Source organism: Nilaparvata lugens, chromosome 7, assembly GCF_014356525.2.
Source record: "Nilaparvata lugens isolate BPH chromosome 7, ASM1435652v1, whole genome shotgun sequence".
Classification (NCBI taxonomy): Eukaryota; Metazoa; Arthropoda; class Insecta; order Hemiptera; family Delphacidae; genus Nilaparvata; species Nilaparvata lugens.
In genome coordinates this window covers 34,176,575-34,200,242 of record NC_052510.1, presented here as the reverse complement: position 1 = coordinate 34,200,242, position 23,668 = coordinate 34,176,575, and the positions used below count along the sequence as shown (strand labels likewise).

The 23,668-nt window shown below is 33.7% G+C and overlaps 1 protein-coding gene across 1 annotated transcript in view; it reads left to right on the top strand.

Moving 5' to 3' along the window:
- The window catches only part of LOC111051412 (E3 ubiquitin-protein ligase HERC2), a 258,746-nt gene that overhangs the window by 184,900 nt on the left and 50,178 nt on the right, over positions 1-23,668 (top strand). The window contains exons 71-77 of the mRNA XM_039431914.1: positions 1,678-1,784; positions 3,457-3,634; positions 7,284-7,537; positions 10,994-11,100; positions 11,277-11,404; positions 13,077-13,355; positions 23,324-23,531. Coding sequence (XP_039287848.1) covers positions 1,678-1,784; positions 3,457-3,634; positions 7,284-7,537; positions 10,994-11,100; positions 11,277-11,404; positions 13,077-13,355; positions 23,324-23,531 — 1,261 coding nt within the window. The remainder of the gene's footprint in view (positions 1-1,677; positions 1,785-3,456; positions 3,635-7,283; positions 7,538-10,993; positions 11,101-11,276; positions 11,405-13,076; positions 13,356-23,323; positions 23,532-23,668) is intronic.

Here is a 23,668-nt window from a genome sequence, read left to right as displayed (position 1 = left end):
CAAGTGCGCTCTGATCTACCCCTATTCTCTACTATCATACTTCTGTATTCCAAATTTGCATATTATTTAGATATTCAACTACTACGCCATTGTATAATCAAATAGTCCGTGTCAATCTGCTAGGCTATTACCTATATCTTATGTGTTATATTTTATAATTACTCAGATTACATCCGGTACATGAACTGCGTAGTGATAACTTACAAATTCTTATCATTTATATAAATACGGAGTGTTATTTTTGAATCGACTCGTTATTACCGCCAATCAGCCACTGCAATTTGATTGGCTCATCTAAAAATTACAAATGTATCCATGCGCCTGATAGAATATACATACTTCCTTAATATTTTTATTTATTTTATGTATTTTGTACATGCTCATTTTACACAATAAATTTTTTTGAGTTTATTAAGTTGTTTTTCCCTTTACAATAACATGCCATGTGTTACCAAATCCTCTGGTTGAATGCTATTTGTTTACAACAAATATTTGCCAAAGGTGTCTGGCTAAATTTCAAATTATACGGCTTGACCAATTATTTAGGTTGCCGACCAGTAAGTATTATAGCCTAACCTCAAAATTTCATTATTTTATATAATTCAATAAATAGCAAATAAAATTCTAAAATATATACACAAAATATATGTATATATATATATATATATATAATATATATATATATATATATATAATTCTCAATACATACGCAAATAAAATACACAAATATATTCAAAGCTATGTATCTCGGTAACCCCTTATTATAAAAATCATTACTTAATCTTGAAATGTACAATAGAACTTGTTCTTCCTCCTGCTGTAAACGATTAATGAAAAAATATGTTCGTAAAGTGAGATTCCATTGTTGAAAAAATTCGGAAATTGTAGATACCTGGAAATCTATATGAGATGGAGCGCTCTACCTGATTTCACATTGTAGAGCACAAAAATACGCCCAGAAGGATTTTGAGTTATACATCTAAATGGTAACAATCGGAAGATATTGTTGATCAAAAACTAAAATTCTTCAAAATTGATTTTTTCTTCAAATTTTACTCATTTTTGAAAAATCATAACTCAGTACTCATTGGAGATAGACAGCTCCAAATGATTTCATTTTATTCAGAATGTTATAATCTAAAAAAAGGCGAGAGTAAATTTTTCTCTCCGATTACGAGATTTGGCAAAAATAGCTGAATACTGGAAAATGAGCCGAAAATACGAGGTTTTTGGGCCACCCTGTATCTAGCACAAGGAAATTTTGCATGAAGAAATGGGTTCTGGACTTCTTTTATATACCCAAATAATATATTAAAAAATCAGAACTACAATATAAATTGCATGCACCAATGTATATAGTGACTGGACTATTATTTGTGTTACCTTATAAAATGCTTATTACCTTCTATTAACTGCTTATCAACATCGTACAATTTCCACTTGCTCTCTCCTAATAATTATTGTGTTCTGTTGTTAAGTACTCTTTTGTCTGTTATTATTACATAAAATAATGAAAAAAGTAACTTTTGTAACTCTGTACACTCTGTTGGGAAGTTAATTCCTAATATATTCTATTCTGTTGTTCCTAGTTTTCAAATTCAGCTAATCTATTTTACATAATTATATCCACAGTACTATTCAAATATAAAAAATTAATTATAATTTTTGTTTTATAAGGTTGCTGTTAACTCTGGTGGTAAGCATTGTTTGGCTCTATCGGCGGATGGTGAAGTGTACTCGTGGGGGGAAGGAGATGACGGCAAATTGGGCCATGGAAATACCAGGTAATATAGATGCTATTATATATAGATATATAATACTAGGTATAGTTAGATGTATAAATTAAATAAATGTATGATTCATTCCTCGTATTCGTACAAAATTACTGAATCAAGTGTTGTAATAGAATTAGAGACCTTTTCAGAAATGTAGGCTTTTCATTACATTTTTCGGGAGACTGTAATTTACGTGATATACAAATGGCTTCTTCTAGTGTTAGTGTCTTATGTTCAAGAAGTCTACGTCCAATTCGGCAAGAAATGAATGCATCTCTCACGAAATTATCTCTGTTTGTTGCGGCAGTAACGTTTTTGAAATTACAATCTATGCTTAATTTTTTTAGTTCAAGTAAAATATCGGGGGACCGAGCTCCGCTCGGGAGTTAATAGGCATAAGAATAGAAAATTTTAAAGGAAAAAGTCATACAATTATCCTTGAAATTTAGTATTTGCTTGAGAATTACTGATATGTACTGTCCAATAACAACTGTCATATACAGATTGAATCTGAAAATATGATGACCCCTGAAGTTGAAGGTGAGAGGTGAAAGAATGTTGGAGAAGCTTCTATATTGTAGGCTGGTATGATGCATCTTCTCTTACGTAGCAAATTCCTTCCAGGAGTAATAATTTTTTATTCAAGCAGTACCGTACACTTGAAATGAATCTAAGTAACTCAATATATGTTAAATACCGTTACATTTGTTAAAATGTCATAGCGGGCTTTTGTTTATAAAACAATTCATGGTTTTTAGATGAAGGAATCATAATACGATGTCATATTATTTGTGAAATTATTGATAACTATTACAAATTGGAATACATAGATAGCATGCAAATGCTAAGAGTACCCCAGCTAGGTGCTGTATTATCTGCCCAAAGGCAGATATCAGATTGCAATTTCTGCTATTTTTCTTATACACTTCACTTTTGCCTGTCGCTCTGGTGTTATTTTCATATCATGGTCTTCACTGTCTGTATAGTCTCTGGAGCTGTTTTGTACATCTCTTGATATACTGGGCTGATTATCTGAATCACTCTTTGATTTGTTTTGAAATTATTTCTTTTTATTGGGAAATAATAAACATTTTCTATCACTGTCTGCTTCTCTTGGCTCTAGTTCTAATCGTTGTGGTTTCAAGGTGATTTCAAGCGATTTATTTTTACTATTGCTGGTTGTTCTTTTTTTATTTCGTTTTGACATTTTTAGTTCTAGTTGATTAAATTGTAATTGAATTGGAGACCTTTTCAGAAATTTTCACTTTCAATTACAAGTGTTCATTTCATAATTCTTTCAAGGAAATCAAAACATTGTTATAGATGGCTCAGTCATGAGGAAAGGCTTCAAATTGCAACGGCCTTGTTGTAATACATTACAAACAAAATAAAAATAGGATACTTACTCATTACAATAGAATGCATATTTTACAAGGTTATGATAAATATATTAATAGGTTACCAGTACTAACGAAAGTTACATTGCTGCTAAAATTATTACTATTCGGCAGTGAACCATCTATACAATATAATTATGAACTTATAATATTGATTTCTTATAAGACCATGTACTCTTACATCTTGTGTAGGTAGGCCTACATATTCATTACCGTAAAACCTATTCAAGTTTAGTGGAGGCATTCTGTATTGTGTAATGATTGATTGTCTGTTTTGTTGGTAGCATGTGCGACAGACCGTGCGTGATAGAAGCTCTGCAAGGAGAGGAAATAGTTGAGATAGCATGTGGAGGAGCGCACTCAGCCGCCATCACAGCCAACGGAGAGCTGTACACGTGGGGCAAAGGGCGCTATGGTCGTCTGGGCCATGGTGACTCTGAAGATCAGCTCAAACCAAAATTGGTAACATTTCAGTTTCTGATCTACCAAGCGTATATTTCCCTTACAAAGATTATTTCATTGATTTGCAGTAGTTATTGTGGAGTTGTACAGTGTGTTCTGATAAAAGGTGCCCATAAGTCAGGGCGTGGTGATACTTTTTTTTTTTTTTTTTAAGATTACGTCCTAAAGACTCCAGTCATGGAGTATAAGACAAGTCATGTTATTACATAATAATTCTAACACTAAGTAATTCAACCTAGTTTAGGTTTGAAATGAATTCTTGTACACTATAAAAAGCTCTATCAACTAAATATTTTTTAATTTGTTTTTTGAAAATCTTCAAATCATCATTACTTTTCAAGATTTGAGGTAGCTTGTTATAAAAGTTCCTACCAATATAATCTGGTTTTTGTTCAAATAACCTACTATTGTGACCCATTATATGATAATCTGCTCTGTTTCGCGTATTATACTCATGAACATCTGAATTCTGGATCACACCACTCGTTTTCATATGCATTACAACTTCATATACATACAAAGATGGCACAGTTAATAGACCAAGCTTTTTAAATAAAGGCCTACAAGAGTCTAACCTATTCACTTTCTCTATACATCTGAGTGCCTTCTTTTGAATCTTAAACACCCTGTCCATATTTTGTTGAGATGAATTACCCCATACTAAAATAGCATACCTAATATGAGATAGTATAAGTCCATGGTAAGCAGTTAACAGTAGTTTTTCATCATTCAGCCTAGCAAGCTGCCGCAGGACAAATACCCCAGATGATATCTTATTACATATCCTCTCAATGTAAGGATGCCATGTTAATTTCCTGTCCAATAAAATTCCCAAGAATGCTACTTTCTCTTCTTGGTCTAATTCATTTTCCTCTACAAACACATTTATTTCTCTATCCTCTACTGAATTATATTTACTTTTGAATTGTAGGAATTGACATTTCTTACTATTTATTGTTAATTGCCTTTGCTTCAAGAATTGGACAATTGACTGTACTCCAGTAAAAGCATTTATTTCTAGACTATCTAGATAAGCGATGTGTCATCAGCAAACAACAGAGCTCTGTGATATTTTAACTCTTTTGGTAATTGGTTCACATACAACAGAAACAGTAAGGGACCCAGAATTGAGCCTTGAGGTACTCCAGCCTGGACCTCCAGTTTTTGAAGATGTACTACCTCTCATCAAAAGATGAAAAAAGTTCTAATTAACATGGGTCCGAAAATGCTTGGTTACCAAGTTATACAGGATGAAAGATTTCATCTGAATTTCAGTTCCCCTGCTGAAACGAAGCCCTACGGGTATTTGTTGGCTGTTAATTAAGATTTACAATTTAGCGTACTTTATGTAAAATGAATTGAAAAATTGAATAAAACCGTTTCCAGACCTGTAGCTACATTAATTTTTAAGATATGTGACGAAATACGCGAAACTTGGTCCCGAAAAACAAGTTTCTTTAAAGTTTGAAGCAGATTTACTATGTAAATGTACAGCAAACACAGAACTTTTTTCTACAGAACTTGTAGAAATTTTAATTTTGAAGAGGAAGATGTAGAATACGTTTATAGTAGACAAATGTAACCTTAAAAAAATAAATAATCCTTAATTACATACAAAACGCATGAAAAATAGATCTATCTATTTTTTATGCGTTTTGTATGTAATTAAGGATTATTTTTTAAATCTTCCACTCTGTATAACTTGGTAACTAAGCATTTTCGGACCTATCTTAATTAGAACTTTTTTCTTCTTTTGATGAGAGAAATCACGCCCTGACTTACGGGCACCTTTTTTCAGAACATTCTGTATAGGAGGGTACATTGTATGGGAGAGAGATAATATTATAATAGTAACAAACTTCTCTCCCTTTTAGTAATAAGTGGGAGAGAGAGCCGGGCTGCATCTTACTACGTCCTCCAAGGTTCAAAAAAGAAAGCCAATTCAATCGAAACGTATCAATCAAAAATGTACAAGATTATCGAATAAAATTTTCTATCATGTTGTGTCAGACTTGTTTGTAATGTTGTTGGCCATTGATCAACATATTGTGTCATTTATTTGTGAAACTTGTAGGTAATATTTTTTTGTGGTTTATGAGGAATTCCTAGAGTTTAAAGTGAATCTCATTCCAGTTGCATTGAATAGAATGGTTTGTTTGTTGCCATTATTTAATGCATAGAGATCCCGGGTTCAAACCCTCTCATTACCAAAAAGTTTTTAACCAGATCACTCTGGTGATTTGCTCTGCAAAGAGTTATCCAATTTTGCCAAAATAATGTAATAATCCTAATATTCTATATTCAGTTTTTCATTCTGATATTTAGTTTCTTTGTGAATTATACAAATGAGCCAGCTCATTTCTCTATGAGGAGAATAGCATGATCTTGAGTGAGGGCCTTCTTACTCAACATTAAATATTAACTTCAGCCAATTGAATTAGTTGAACTTGAACCTGATCAGTCATCGAACATTTGTGAAGATCTTTTCTCTTCCAGTATGAAATAACGTCTGACAGTTTATCTGTGGACAGGTGAACTGACAGCCTGAATCTTACTATAGTGTTCAAGAAACCTGACTGGCAATTTATCTTCTGTTCCCTCCTTTTGACAATTCTTTTCACTTACATCGGATCTCCTTCATATTTTTTCTTAGCTGAAAATATTTTCACTTACAATTCGTATATTAATCAAATCAAATCGAGTTGTATTGTTTACATCAGCAATAGGAAAAATACACTTTACAATACACAACAAATCATCCTATCTGATATAACATACAATGCAAGGATACGATTTATAACGGGTTTAATTTAAATAATAATTTATCAATAGACAGGGTGTCGCACAGAGACCAGCCGAAGGCCATAGATTCTGCATGAAATTTGCAATAAAAAATGTTTGGTGAAATTTTCTTACAAGTATATCGACCTCAGTTTTCGAGATATATTGATTTTTCGATATTTTAAAAATGTCAATAACTAGAAAACTATCAGTCAAAATTTAGTTCTAAGGATATGGTTGTAATGAGGTAGAAATCTCCGATACGATTCATTTAATTTGTTTCTTTGTCTGACGTTTTTGAACTTTTTATGAGCGCTCAAAGTTGGAAGAGTTAATTTGTCGAGTTCGAAGCCACATTTCAAACATTTTTAACGCTCATAAAAATTTTCAAAAACGTCAAATAAAGGAACAAATTGTGTGAATTTTATTAGAAATTTCTAACCTCTTTTAACCATGTTTTTAGAATTAGATTTTGATTTTCACGAATATCGAAAAATTTGAAAACTGAAGTCGATATAAGAAAATGTTAGGTACTAAAGATTTTTTGTTGCACATTTCTATGTACAATCTATGGTATTCGGCAGTTATCTTGAATATGGTAATAATTCAAACACTTCAAACTTATAATGAGTTTATAATATCAAAATGTTGGGATTATGATACTGATTATGAAATGGACCTCAACATGTGTGTATGAGAACCGAACAATGGTACAGTTTTTGATAGATTAGTGTATTAAGTTTGTCAAGAAAGAAAAATAACAATAGTGAGATTCACCTGAAACTGTTTTGATGTTTTATAAATCTGTAATTTTATGAGTGAAACGATAAATTCAATTCTAGCGTGAGCATTTTTGTTATTGGCTTAGGTGGAAGCGCTGATGAGCTACCAGGTGTGGGACGTGGCGTGCGGCAGCGGGGACGCTCAGACGCTGTGCGTGACTGACGACGACACGGTGTGGTCGTGGGGTGACGGCGACTACGGCAAGCTGGGACGCGGCGGCTCCGACGGCTGCAAAGTGCCCATGAAGATCGAATCGCTGGCCGGCCTTGGCGTCATCAAGGTCGAGTGCGGCTCGCAGTTCTCGGTGGCGCTCATGCGCTCTGGCAGTGTTTACACCTGGTCAGTGGTCATCATTCAATTAGCCCTCAGCTAGCATACAACGTGATATCTCTATATTTCTGTAACTATTTATATTTCCAAAACTTGAATCAACTATATTTGATTGTGTGGTAAGAGATTGTGAGGATTGCACTTGCTCATGAATAGGCCTAACATGTTTGCTATTTCTCCATAATTGAAATAATAAGACGTTGATGTTTTCAATACTTGTTCAAAATCAATTTAAATTACAGTTGTAACTGTAAGGCTTTGTTGTTGTTTTCAATGCCACTATATTTGTTCAAAATCAATTCAAATGTACTATAATATAAATGTAGCTGCAATATAAATTAATTTTGAACAAATATAGTGGTATTGACAACATCAAAGTCTTATTTTTTCAATGTATATTCCAGTTTTACTCTTGGAGCAACATTTTATAACTTAGAGTTTAGGGTATGGAGCAGTACATATCTTCAATGAAATTTGTCATCTAGAGTGATAGATAATCAACTTCATCACGAGTGCCGTGTAACTGAAGTTTGCTCAGAAAATGGACTATTTAGATTTTTGTTCAATCTTAATAGATTGTTCTATTTTTTGTGATTTAAAGTGATGTTTGAACAAGCTTTGGACAATATATTTGTATAAATGCAGGTGGAGGAAATTGTGTTTAAGGTGAACTTAAGCCCAAATTGGACTACTCCAGCTGAAAAGATCATAGATGCTTGCAATTTACTTCACTTCCGTGTCATTACATGAAAATTACTTTTAGTTAGTTAGAGGTGCTTTTAGTTAGTTGAGGCTGGTTGGAACCATTGGTATCAGGTTAGTGGATTTAGTGGTTACTAAGTTAGTTGAGGCTGGTTGGAACCATTGGTATCAGGTTAGTGGATTTAGTGGTTACTAGTAATTTAGTGGCAAAATTTAAGAATTGAATGAAAAAGACTAAGAAATTGTCAAAAAACCACTGATTTATTGATAATTAGAAAGACCGGTTTCGGTTATTACACCATTGTCAATCTCTGATAAACTAAAACTAAATATAAGAGCAGCAGAATTTATACTAGTAGGCGAGTACTGCTATTGGTCGAGGGCATGAACGCCTGCCATTGGCCTAGCTAGACAGTCTCCTCCCCCTCAACGGTGTGACAAAATGGCGGCATAAGCAACAGAATCGCCATGATAATAAAATTTACTTTTAGTACAAAATAAGAATCAAGAAAACAAGTGTGAAAGATAATAAAACAAATATGTAAATGGAAAAACTATTGACTAATGTATGCTTACAATTTTATGATAAAACTAAATTCGTAGTGTTGTATTGGTTGAAATGAATCTGGTCATTTAAACTATACTATCCCATATTTAGGCCTTGTATCTGATAAGATAGGTAGGGAATTGAAGAGGAATGGATTTCATGTTGCTTTCAAGACCAAACCGATTTTAAATAGTCTATTTAGCTGGAATAAAGACAAAATTGATATTTGGGATAAAAGCGGGGTGTACAAACTTAAATGTGATGGTTGTAGTGCTTGTTATGTGGGTCAGACTGGTAGAAGTTTCAAAAGTAGAATTAAAGAACACATCAGAGATTGGAATAAACAAAGTGGGGAATCTAACTTTGCAGAACATTTGATAACAAATAATCACAAGTTCACAGTTAAGGAGAATGTTGAGTTTCTGCATGTTAATAACAAAGGTAGATCTTTGAATATTCTAGAGGCTTTAGAAATAACAAGAGTAATCAAGGAAAATTCCCAGTATAGTTTAAATGACCAGATTCATTTCAACCAATACAACACTACGAATTTAGTTTTATCATAAAATTGTAAGCATACATTAGTCAATAGTTTTTCCATTTACATATTTGTTTTATTATCTTTCACACTTGTTTTCTTGATTCTTATTTTGTACTAAAAGTAAATTTTATTATCATGGCGATTCTGTTGCTTATGCCGCCATTTTGTCACACCGTTGAGGGGGAGGAGACTGTCTAGCTAGGCCAATGGCAGGCGTTCATGCCCTCGACCAATAGCAGTACTCGCCTACTAGTATAAATTCTGCTGCTCTTATATTTAGTTTTAGTTTATCAGAGATTGACAATGGTGTAATAACCGAAACCGGTCTTTCTAATTATCAATAAATCAGTGGTTTTTTGACAATTTCTTAGTCTTTTTCATTCAATATGAATAATTACCACAATATCAACTTCTCAACTACACAAAAAGTGAAAATTTAAGAATATTAAATTTAATAATAATTTGAATAATAATAATAAACTAGTCAATACTACTGACGTATGAATATAATGACCTATCAATCAATCAATCAATCTCTCTATTCAAAACATACATCAAAATGTACATGAATGCGTCTTTCTTTATTTATTATTTTCAACAAAATAATAAAATAAATACAATAAAAAAACAAAATACATCTACAATAGATAGTCTGAATAATGAGTTGGCACTATAATATTCTTCATAACTGTACAATTCCAATTCCACAATATACTTTTTCAGTTTATTTTTAAACATTGTAATATCTTTTTCATGAATTATACTAGTATGAAGGTAAGTAATGAATTTGATGCCTAAATAGGTTGGGCTTTGTTTGTACTTCTCTTTACTATGTTCTTTGATAATAAAGTTATTCCTATTTCTTGTATTATAGTGATGCACACTAGATTGCCTGGGGAATTTGTCTTCATTATTTTTACTTGTAATATTGTTTTGTAAATATAAAGTCCATACACCGTCATTAATTCTAACTTTTTAAAAAATGTCCTGCACGACTTACAAAATGGAGCCAGCCTTCTTAGTGCAAATATTCATGTACTTACTTTTTTACATACTCTTGATACATGCTCTTCCCAATTGAATTTGTTATCTAGATCTAGACCTAAAAATTTTATGTTCTCTAGGTTATTTAGGTTGACGGTACTTTTTCTATTGGGATTTCTACAGGTGAAATGAACCAATTTCGTTTTATCATTATTTAGCAAAAGTTTAATTTTACTTGAAACGATTTTTAAAAGGAAAATTGTGTCATTACATTTTTCTTCAATAATATCCAAGTCTTTGTCAAATATGCTTAAACTAATATCATCCGCGTACATACAAAATTTAGTATTTTCAATTACGTCTTTCCTATATTTTGGTAATCCCCCCAAGTAGCAAAGGAACAAAAATGACCCCAAAACAGATCCCTGCGGAACAGAGTAGTTCATGTACCTTAAACTAGATCTAATATCTAGTATGAGTTCTATTTGAATATTATTAATCTGTCTTTGATCCATCTTATGAAATTCATGAGCGAGTCAATTTAAGAATAAACTGTTTTCAATATAATTTGTTTATTCGTGGAAAAAAGTGTAACAGTACTGACATGAGTGAATAATTCATTCAATAAACATTTGTTTCATCATGATTCGGTTATGCAATTTATAATTATGAATTTCTGTTTAATTTGTAGGGGAAAGGGAGACTACTACAGACTGGGGCATAATTCTCAGGATCATGTCCGTCGGCCCCGTAAAGTGGCAGCTTTGCAAGGGAAGAAAATTATCAGCATTGCAACAGGTAACATCTTTATCAATATCTTTTCATCCGAATTTTTATTATTTTAATATTTTATTAATAAATGTTTCTCAATTTATATGGGAGAAAAATACACAGGCTGTGATTATTTCAAAAATCAAATAAATATTGACTGATTGGTATTATTGAATATGACGTTGAATTAAATATTTTTCTAGGATCCCTTCACTGTGTGGCATGCAGTGATCAGGGAGAAGTGTACACGTGGGGAGACAATGATGAAGGCCAGCTGGGTGATGGAACCACAAATGCTATCCAGAAACCAAGGCTGGTTGTAGCTTTACAGGTAAATATAAGCCACTTTGAATCCATGCAAATTATTATTTCATTGAAACTGATGCATAATCATAAGGCTTTTATTGGTCAAGGGAGTCCCTGACAGAAGTTCCACCTCGCCTGAATATACTATATCATTCAAGACGTCAATGATTAAAACTGATAATTCCAGTATATATGGATTTTTAAGACTGTGTGTCGTTCGTCAATTCCAGGAGAGCCATTTAAGATGTAGGTGTAAGGTGTTTATTCAGCAAATTTTTCCTCAAAGAAACAAAGCTCAAAACCACTCAAGAAGCATCTTTTACAGGTTTCACTTACAGTTTTCAGATTTTTTTTTAAATCAAATCAATTCATTTTCCATTTTTTACAGTATATACAAAGCATGCAATTACGGAAATAATTACCGTACAAGATAACTAAAAAATCACAATCATACCCTAAAGAACATTACAAAAAATCATGATTATGGAAAATAATCCCAAAGGTTACAAAAACCTGTTTGGGCAGAAAAAAGGAAATGTTTCTGTAAACACAAAGCAAATTAAGAAAGAGAAAAAATATTATAATAAAACTAAAAATACAAGAGAAAAAGAAAAGAGAACTTCAGTATGAGTTGAACATTATAAAAATACCAACAATATTACATTATACACAATAACATTACAAACTAAAAAAAATATCGTGCTCACCAGTTGTAAAAAATGAAAAAACAAAAACAATATTAACAGAATTGATAGGGAATTACTTGCAACTTTCACCTCATCTTTGTCATATGCACATTAATATGAAAGTACCTGTAGTGCTAGGTATTTATCAATTATTTTTGTCAATTCTTCTAATCTATTAGGTTTGAATATGGAACAATACGAATTTTATTTTGATACTTACTAAAATACTACTAGTCATTAAATCCGATCAATAGCAAATAATATACAGACGAATTCTTAAATTTCTGCTCTTCCCAATTTGAATGGACATTCTTAAATGTACACTACATAATTTTACAATAATTATGGAATAATCAAATTCCTTGTAACAGTGATCTAAATTTTATTCAAGTACAGTTTTTAATTATATTTAAAATAGTAACTAAGAGATGTTTATTATTTTTTTCCATTTGAAGTTTTGTCTACTTCATGTTTATTATATCGCATTTTGTCTATTTGATTTGTAATAATTTTATAGCAAATAAATTGAATTTGAATTGATATCTCTGGAGACTGTTATTTATTACTGTGCTTTGAAATGAATTACTTCAAATACTTATTATCATAAATTACTTCAGATGAAATTAATTACTTCATATCAACGGAATTCAATTTTATTTTTCCCACGACAAAAGTATTGTTGTAATCAATATGAATAAAATCAGAAACACAGGTTATGTTGTAATAAAAATATAAATTTCTATTGTGTTTTAGTGGACTCGAAACTTTGAAACATTCACCTTGCGAATTAAAATAGAAGGATGGTCCTTTCTCAATTTAGTCCACAAATAATTCGAATCAATTGATAAAGAAATAATTTCATAGTACCCTTTTGTTTTTCAAAACTTTTTTATATAAAACACAAATTGAAACAAAAGGGTACTATGAAATCATTTCTCTATTAATCAAAAAATCAAGTAGGCCCTTCGAAATACTTGATTCAAATTGAATTTGAAATGAATTGGTTTTCAGGGCAAAAAGATAACGCGGGTAGCGTGCGGCTCGGCTCACACACTGGCGTGGAGCACAGACAAGCCGATGCCGCGTCGCCTGCCGCCGAAAGTGCCGATGGAGTACGATGTGCTGAAGGAGCTGCCCCCCACCCTGCTGAGGAGTCGCCTCGTGTTGCTGCATCACTTCTCTGACCTCATCTGCCCCGTCGTCACCATGTTCCCACTCACCGGCGAGGTCAGCCTCGACTCGCTCCGGGGCTCGCTCGTCTATGCCACCAAAGAGGCTATGTTCAAAAAGGTACCTCTCAGTTTAATTATGCAAATGAAGTAACCTGCAACAGATGAATGTTTTATTTGACTACTATAGCCAGTTAAACACACATTGATTTTTGGACATTCGATTTTTTGCCGTCCTAATTTATTTATTTATTTCATGTTACAAACCAAATACATTCCAAATGGAAAATAATAAACATTTTTTCCATGCATGGGCGAAATGCCTGTGTGCAGGAAAGAGTAGCAATCTGAATAGTTCATAAGTTAACATAATGACAAATATAACAATTTATGTGAAAGCAAATATTGAATTATGGAAAAGATTCAAATGAGAGATGGAAAAATGAAGTATGATGTGAAGAAGAAGAAGAGAGAGAAAAATGAATGAGAGGCAGAAAACTCACTGTCAAGCCAAGAACAAGAGAAACGGATCAGAACAATGACCAACCATCTCTGCATGAATTGAGGCTAGTCTTATCAAAAAGTATACGTAGTTTGATTTAAGAAAATCTAAAATTCTTATCCTACCAACCATCAATAACCACCTATTAATGTGGCGTTTGTAGACATCTATGGACCGTGCTTCAAAGTCTTTAATGATTGTGTTGGAGGAGTTTTTAGTATATTATATTTGCTTTATAGAAGGAATCTGTTTTATTGGTTGATTGATTTGGATACTCTAGGAATAACAATACCAACATTCACTAAGCTCCTGGTTGTGTAGCTATGTTGGACTTGAGCGAATATGTCTGGTTTATTCTTGTAGATTCATAAGTAAGGATCGAACATACAGCTGAATAATATTAAATACTTTAAACTCGTTAAATAGGGTTTCAGTAGAGTACCTACTATTTTTCTGTAACGCCGTTTTACTAATAGATTTTTGAGTCACTTCCAAGGGATTCATTCAGGACAGTGTTTGTGGCGCCTCCCCAAGCCAAGATACCATACTGTAAGATAGATTGGGTATATGCATAATATACTTGCTTAAGCATTCCAATATTCATGATTTTACTTAGAAAATTGAAAATGTATATTAATTTCCTTAATTTATTCCTAGTAAAAATGACGTTTTTAAAAATGATTTTTTGAATACTTTTCTGAATGGGAGCTCAATTTCAAACGTTTATCGAATAATACTCCTAGATACTTGTATTCTGAGACAGCTTCAACTGTGTTACATACCACACATTCATCCAACGCTCCATATGAGTACAATCTTAATTCCAAGTCAGGTTCGTATACCTCATTTCAAGAGCAACCATCAAATAAAGTAAAGCTGTGTCATCAGCATATAAGAAGCAATCACCGTTCTGTAGATTCAGCTTTCCCAAGCTATTAACAAAAATTAAAAATTAAATTGGCCCTAGGGTGCTTCCCTGCAGAACGCCATACTTCAAATCTCTACTCATACTATTTTAATTCAGAATAGTGACAATCTGGCAACGGTCCGAGAGATGGCTCCTGGCTCCTGAACCAGTTCAATGACATGTCCCTTACACCAATATAATACAGTTTATTAATGAGGATATCCCGGTCAACTATGGTTATGAATTCTACCAGATTAAACGGAACTTGACGAACATCTTCTGTTCAATCCAATAGAATTTATAAGGACGGTATAAAATACATTTCATTGATGGTTTTTTGTTGAGACTAACTATATTTTTCATAATTATCATTTAATATTAAAAGTACATATACTACTATTCAAGTACTATACGTTATTCAACGTGCTTAGTTAAGATACTTGGTTGAATATATATTTGAAACTAATCAATTCAAGACGCTGTTATTCCGACTTTGCTAAAAATTTAGAAAATCTTCGGTAGTTGAGTCGAAGAAATCCGATTAGTTAAATAAAATGTTTGTTATATTTCTACGTCTTTTCGAGAATTATTATCAATTTGGCGATTAAAAGAAATAAAATAAAAAGGTATGTTGGTTTGAAGGAATTGTTTTAATGTATTCTAAAATCTATTTAATTAAAAATAGTTCATTTGATTGTGAAATATGATTATTACAATGATTTTTAGCGTCGTTTTTTCTACTTGATCAATACTTTTGTTACCATTTCGTGCAGTTTCATTGTAGAAATCCTTCTATTTTTTGTTTACAATCTTGTAAAATTTGACAATCAATATGTCTCCATCTTTGTCTTTAGTTAAGTAAACGGAACACGTGACATCCTTTTTAAAAAGATTTATTCAAGAAACAAACCGGCATAGTGACTGCCCAAAATACAGAAATGAGACAAAGAATCTTAATTACTAGAGCTTATATACTATTCTAAGTGCTGTATCAGCTACTATACAATAACAATGGGTATAACTTCTCCCTCCCCAAGTTTGGAGCTGTCCTCAGCGACAAAAAACTGATAAGACCCAAAATACAAAAACTGGTTAAAAACAATATAAAATAATACTCAACTAAGTTATCAATACATACTAATACAAAAGTGTGAGAACAATTTTTCAAGTAGGAGTTTCGGTTGGGAGGTACGGTCCGCCTAAGTTACAAGCTATTTGTTTCTTATCAGGAATATTTCGATTACAAAATTTCAATGAGATTTTACATTTGTAATAACTGCAATTATTATCAACAGCACAAAAATTCCAATTGGGATAAGAATATAATGAAGTAGGTAATTGCTTTCAGTTGTAAAATCCTCTATAATTTCTAGTGGTTCTATATTTAGATTAGCTTTATGGATCAAGTCGAAAGATAGATTTGTATATAGTGTTCTCGCAGGTTGTTCTGAGGGTAAGGATACAATGCTTTCCCAATAAACGTATGGTTCTAAAAAATTAAACAGCTTTTCTGATTCTTCAAGGCTCAGTAATTGAGTCTTCCTTGGATAAATTGTAATGTTTTGATTTTGTTTACTTATAGTGCAAGTAGTAATATTGAACATTAAATATTTATTTATGACTTGAATGTATCTTATAAAAGGTTGAGCCTCACTTATAACCAAAGATTTACAATCATGAAGGTCCTTATCGTCTAAAAGTTGACTTATACACTTATTAACTATTCTAGACATATTCTTACAATAATAATTATTTCTTATTAGTAAACAATCTCCTGTAAACAATGAGTTATCTTTTCGAATTATGAAGGACGGATGTTCAACAATTGTTCGCAACTCATTTCCTTTTACGACTGGGTAAGATAGGAGAAAAAATGTCTCATAGGCATGAGAATACAAAGGCAATTGTATAAAATAAGTAATGAAATCATCTTTCACATGACAATGTGCAGACCCTAGCTGCCACAAAATTTCTGGTTCATCAGATATGAGAGACAATTTAGCCGAATGAATTAATAAAGACAATTCGTTTCTAGACAGAATACTTGAATGGATTATGTTTAGTCGACAAAATTCTAAGCTCACCATAATATCGTCTATTTTATTTTTTATGAGAGTCAATGTGTTGAATAAGAAAGAATGTTGTTGAGTTAGCTCTATTGAAGTGAATTGAGTGGTGATTGAATTAAAATAATTTTTCAGCTTGACATTGTTGGCATGAATGACATCAATCCCATTGTTAAATTTGTGTATCAAGTTTCTATTGATTGACAATTGATTTTCGACATTATGCTCTAAATGATATTCATTTGCTTGCACTTTCTCTAAAATTTTGTCATATTTCGCTTTGTCGTCAGAGTCCATATTTCCTGTAATCCAGCTTATTGCGGAACCAAGTCCGTTTATGAGACCTCTCTTAATTCTAAGATTATTTATATGAATATGATCAAATTTTAACTTAATATAATCTAAATACAAACGTAAAATATTACAACGATTCTTATCACTATCCTTAGCTCTTAAAAGGTTTACAGAGTCTTCAATATGTGTTAGTTCAACATGTAGTCGTGTAATGTTTATGTTGTGCATGTATGTGTATGTGCCATTTATAATGAAGGAGTTCTGTACTCGAACTGGTGTAATGCCAGATGATTTGGTCAAGTCCGTTACTTTATACGACATTGCTGGGACCAGCAGCAGGAGAATGAGGATCATCTTGTTCTGAAACAAATTTATTATTTTTCTTTTTAACTATTTTCCGTGGTCGTTTCATCCTATTAGGATGGATTTTGAATGGTCGTTTTTGAATTGCTCTGGAATTTGTAGCAACATTTTGTTGTTTATCATATTGTACTTGGAAGAATTTTGGCTTGTTCTTTTTTATTGAAGGTTGTTTTAATAAACGGGGCTTCGGGGATTTCGACGTCTGTTTCCCTATTCTTATTCAATAATTCTGTCCTAGTTTGTTTTTCAATCTCTACCTTATCTTTTACCAATCTATGTATAAGCTGTAACCTATCATGATACTCTTTTGTACGCTCTTCAGTGATAAGTTGTTCTGTAGTGTCATTCAGAAAAGAATTCTCAGAGATGCCGAATGTTATTTCCATTGGTGTCATTTTTAAGGTGGAATTGAGTGTGTTATTGAACGCAATCACGGCCGTTTTCATGTTGGCTTCAGTGGTATTATTTCTATTTTGAAGTTGGATAGAATTTAAAAGTTCAATTAGAGTGGAGTGAGTTCTTTCAATTAACCCTTGCGAGTCTGGATGACCAGGGGTAACATAATAAGGTTCGACTTCATAAAGTTTTAGAAAATCACGTAAACCAGCGTTGTCAAATTCTCTGCCGTTGTCCATCTGTACGATCTTGGGGGTTGGATAGAGAGAAAAATAGTCGAAGAGATGGTCTTTTACCTCGATTTGATTAAGACTCGTGAGGGGATAGACTACGAGTCGTTTGGAGAAACAGTCGATGATTGATAAAAATTTACGTTTGTCATACTGAAAGGCATCAAGTTGCAGTTTTTCAAAGGGCTTTGTAGGAGTAGGGGATACTTTGTATTCTGCACGAATGGGACGACGTTCGTATTTAGTCTTTAAACATATTGGGCATTTGTTTATGAAGTTAGTAATATCACGCATCATTGAAGGCCAATAGTACCGTCGTCGAATGTGTGAGTAACTCTCTGAAATTCCTCTATGATAGGTTTTTCCAGTATGATAATTGGAAACTACTTCTTTTTGTTCGTCGGGATCAGTAATGTCAAGATTAACTTTTTTATACCGCTTAATCTTAACTGAGTTGAAACTTTCCTTAATGACTTTAGCAAAGTTGTTAAACATTGATTCGTACTGATTACTCAATAAACCATCTTTTGAACAATATACACCATACGTGGTATTCGGTTTCAGGTATTCTAAACAAAATTTGTTTATTTGTTCGAAATCTAAGGGGTCTTGAAAACAGAGAAGGAGTCTGTTCTTATCAAAAATTTTCTGAAGGGTAGGTGTTTTGTTTCCGCGTTCAATAAGTATCTGATTATGTTCAACGTTCAATATTTTATCGTCGTCTACTATCTGAATTTGTTCATTTGAACTGTCTGCTGAATGAATTGTCACAAGGCTGTCAGTGTCATTATGAATTGGTAAAGCATTGTCGTCAATTTCTTTAGTTGGTTGATGAGTATCGGTATGATCGGCATTGTCTTCACGAAGAAGAATATAGTCATTCATATCGAAAACAGAGCTACCAGTACCACAATCATTATTTTCCATATCATGGGGCTCAGAAGTATTAGCATTAGCATCATCTTGGTTATTGAATCGAGTTAAAGCATTCGCGATGTCATCAAGATAACCATTAGGATAATCTATCGGTGTTAGGTCATTGTTACTATTCAACTGAATCAAATCGTCTACGTTTATGTCGTCAAAGCCATGAAAGGGTAGGTCTTCGTTGCCGAAGCCTAAAAAGTCATTATCATCGTTGTCCATTAAATTGATGGGCTGCGAGGGTATGCGGGACAGTGCATCTGCCACGTGATTGGTTTTTCCCTGCACGTAATTAATCTCAAAGTCAAATTCATCCAAAAGTAACTTCCATCTGAGTAGTTTTGAATTAGGTTCTTTCATGTTTCTAAGCCATTGTAAAGGTTTGTGGTCTGTTTGAATCAAAAATTTTCGTCCGTATAGATATGGTCTGAAATGTTTGCATACCCATACAATAGCAAGTAGCTCTTTTTCTATAGTCGATAAGTTAACCTCACTCTTATTAAGTGTTCGTGATGCATAGGCTATTGGGAGGTCATTACCATCAAACGTTTGGGACAATACACCTCCGATGGCAAGATTAGTTAACCTCACTCTTATTAAGTGTTCGTGATGCATAGGCTATTGGGAGGTCATTACCATCAAACTTTTGGGACAATACACCTCCGATGGCAAAGTTGCTCGCGTCTGTGGTGACAAGAAACTGTTTCGAGAAGTCAGGTAATTGTAGGATGGGGCTGTTTTGTAACATTAGTTTCAAATTTTCAAAAGCCTCCCTGTAGTCCTTGCTATTGGGATTGATCTTTACATCTTTTCTCAAAGCAGCAGTGAGTGGTTTAGCTATTTTAGCATAGTTTCTAATCATTTTGCGATAGTAACCGGTCAGTTCTAGAAATTGTTTGATTTCTTTGGCGGTCTTAGGGATTGGAAAGTTTTTTATGGCTTCAACTTTAGAGGGGTTAGGCATCACACCTTTTTCCGAAATGATGTGCCCTAAATACAACAACTCACGCTTGAAAAACTCAGTTTTATCAAGTTGAATTTTCAAATTGTGTTCTTTTAGTTTCGTAAATGCCGATTTCAAATGCTTTAAATGTTCCTCAAGGCTATCAGAGAAAATTATTATATCATCCATGTAGACTAGTACATTGGTCATTCTTGAAAAAATTATGTTCATGGCCCTCTGAAACGTAGGGGGTGCATTCTTTAACCCAAACGGCATACGTAAAAACTCGTAATGTCCGTGCTCTGTTGAGAAAGCTGTCTTAGGTACGGATTGCGGGTCCATTTGGATTTGATGAAAACCGGAGGCCAGATCAATGGCTGAAAAGTATGTAGCCCTGCCTATTTTGCCAAACAGATCTTCAATGTTGGGTAGGGGGAATTTATCATCAATGGTTTAATCATTCAATTTACGGTAATCTAGAACCATACGGATTTTCCGCTTGCCTGATGCATCAGGTTTTTTGGGAACCACCCAAATAGGGCTGTTGTATGGCGAATTGGAGTGTTGGATAATTTTGTTTTTTAGTAGTTTGTCGATTTCAAGTTCAATATCTTCCCTATAAATCTGTGGGTATCTGTAGTTTTTTGTGTAGACGGGAAGATCGTCTTTCGTATTGATTGTATGTTTTAGCAAATTTGTACTACTCAAGGGATCATTTTCTCGTTTTATTATTTCAGGGAACTGCTGAACTAGGCTAATCATTTTAAGTTTTTCTTCCTCGTTCATGTGACTTGTTCGTAATAGAGATGGTATATCTTGAATTATATCTGCCAAGTTTTCAGGACAATTGGTCGTGAATTGTTTTGGCTCTATAATTTCTTCTACATCTTCTACATCCATGGGCTCCGGATAGATAGTCAGAAGCTCATTTGAAAAAACAACACATTTACATTTATTATCAGTGATTTCTACAATACCTTCTTCAACAGTATATACATCTGTATTCACTTCTTTAATTAATCCTGGTGTTACATTTGGGGCTGACTTAACCGGGATTGAGATCAAGTTGTAGCCTGGTTGTAATGTAACACTCTTATTATCTAGCAAAAACAACAATTCTTTCATTCCATCCTTATATTCAAGTTTATCATTAGCAAAGTTTACATTCATCTTAAACGCACGTAAAGTTTCATTTCCAAGAAGTATGTCATACTTAGTGGAGAAATCAAATATATACATCTTTATTCTATGGGGTTGGGAAAATACATTTTCAGTGTTGAAAAAAATATATTCGTTTCCTTTACTTTCTCCATTAGGAGTTTTTACAATAAAGTCTTCCTTGTATCGAGTGATCTCAGGAGAGACCAATGATGGATGCATATAGTTTTTAGCAGATCCTGTGTCTACTAGCCATTTTCTTTTCTTTTGATCGAGAAAGTAAGGAAGAGATTTGTTTAAGATGTTCAAGTCGAGTCGCTTGGGGGGTCCTCCGAAAACTGGGGGCCTGACTCTAAAAAATGGTTCGTGAGTTTGTTGAGTGATTCAGTCAAAGTGTTTATTTGACATTGCATAGCCTCAATCAGGTTCTGATTGTAGTTATCTTCTGGTTCTTCCTCTAAGTAGTTTACTTCATATGGTGATCTGTAAGTTTTCAATTTTTGTACAGGGTCTGTTCTTTGAGTGCGCATAGACACTGTGTTTGACGAACTTACTTGAGTGTTAGGTTTGAAATTACTGTTTTGCTGCTGAAAGCTTTGTTGTGGAAAACGTTGTTGTTGAAAGTTTGGACGATAGTTTTGTCTTTGGAAGCTTTGATTTGAAAAATTTTGTTGAAAGTTTTGGGAGAAGTTAGTTTGTTGAACATTGTGTGGTGAAAATTGTTGTCTACTTTGGAAGGGTCTGTGTGTTTGTTCGAAAGAATTGTCGTGTGACCATTGTTTTTGAAAGTTTTGTTCGTAATTAGGATTTCTAAATGTTGTTGTGTTGTTGGAATGTTTCCTACTATCTACCCTGTTCATTGTTTCAATAGTGGTTTTTTAGCGTAGTTGCTGTAATACAATACTACAATCGTTGATTAACTTATTCCTAGCATCATCTAGGTCTTGTACTTGTAGTACTTGCAAATGTGACCCTAATGTTGGGTGAACTCCATGCACAAAAGTATTTACAAGTGTAGCATTCAGTTGACAAATCAAATTTTCTAATAGTAAACCTGTAACACCATCTAGCTTATACTTAGTAATTACATTTGTACGTTTTTCATCAAGTCTGTTCAAAAAGTCAATAGGATGTTCCCTTTGATAGGATTTCATCACAGTCAACTCAGCAATGAGTTCAGGTACAGATCTGTTATCAGCAAAATTTTGTTTCAGTGATTTTATCAAGTCTTTTATTGAAGAACAACTGTTGTTGAATGCTACTGCTTCGGCTGGTCCTTCAAGTTTGCACATAGCAGCTTTGAAAAGAATCCAGTGATTAGCTTCTTTTTCTTGAATGTTATCAGCACAGTAGCCGATAGAAAGGTCTTCGCAAGTAGATATGAATTGATGTAACTTGTGAGAAGTACCATCGTAATGAGGTATGTATCTCAAGAGTTCATGTGGAATAGGTTTAGTGATTGTTGCCATTTTTGAAATATCTGAAGTTGAAGATAAGACTGGATGCAGTTTTGAGGGTTTGATGAAGTTCTTTTGTTTGGTACTCACAACTGGTTTGGAGAGCGTACTTGGATCGTCCTGGTCCTCGTCCGTGGATGAATCCGTGTCGCTTGGTTCTCTGTTGGTTAGGGGCCGCCAGGTGTTGTTTCTCTCTGCCAGGATGGAAGGCTGTGCACTTGGTTCCAGAGTGATGAGGGTAGGCCGCAGATGAGGAGTTACACTCGCGTTTTGGATTCGAGACAGTTGGTCGCGAAAAAAAAGTTAATTGAACTTTACCGAAACGTCTGCGGTCCCGTTTGTTCGGGCGCCAGTTAAGTAAACGGAACACGTGACATCCTTTTTAATTTGGGATCTATATTATGGTAAGCTCCACTGATAAGGGAGTATTTATTTATTTTTCAGTAGAATTTGATTGCATACCGTTTGCAAGATTGCGATATTGTGAGATTTATTTGAGACAACAGTTGAATGGAGAGCAATAATGTTTTGACATGAGGAATTCCTAGAGTTTAAAGTGAATCTCATTCCAGTTGCATTGAATAGAATGGTTTGTTTATTGCCATTATTTAATGCATAGAGATCCCGGGTTCAAACCCTCTCATTACCAAAAAGTTTTTAACCAGATCACTCCCATGTTATCGGATGGGCACGTTAAATTGTCGGTCCCGGCTGAAGTATGACAGTCGTAAGGCCCATTGACGACTTAAATTATATATTCAGGCGGTGGGACCTTCCCGCAAGGGACTCCCCACCAACAAAAGCCATACGAATTTACTTTTTAATGAAAAGTGTGGTGTTTTTGTGTAGGTGATGAATGCGACGATGGTAAGGGACAGACAACATGGCCCAGTGATTGAGCTGAACCGCATCCAGGTGAAACGAGCTCGCAGCAAGGGAGGTCTGGCTGGGCCAGATGGCATCAAGTCTGTCTTCGGCCAAATGCTGGCAAAAGTACCCTTTTTAACACCAGAAGCTCTCTGCTTACCGCACAGAGTTTGGAAGGTCAAATTTGTTGGTAAGGCTACAATTCAATGTAGTAAGAATTTACTAAGTTACAAGTAAGACTACAATATTATTCTTTGAGATATACAGGGTGTTTCAGAAGTAGTGTCGAGAATTTTGGGGTATTGTACCTGGATGCTAGGAGACTAC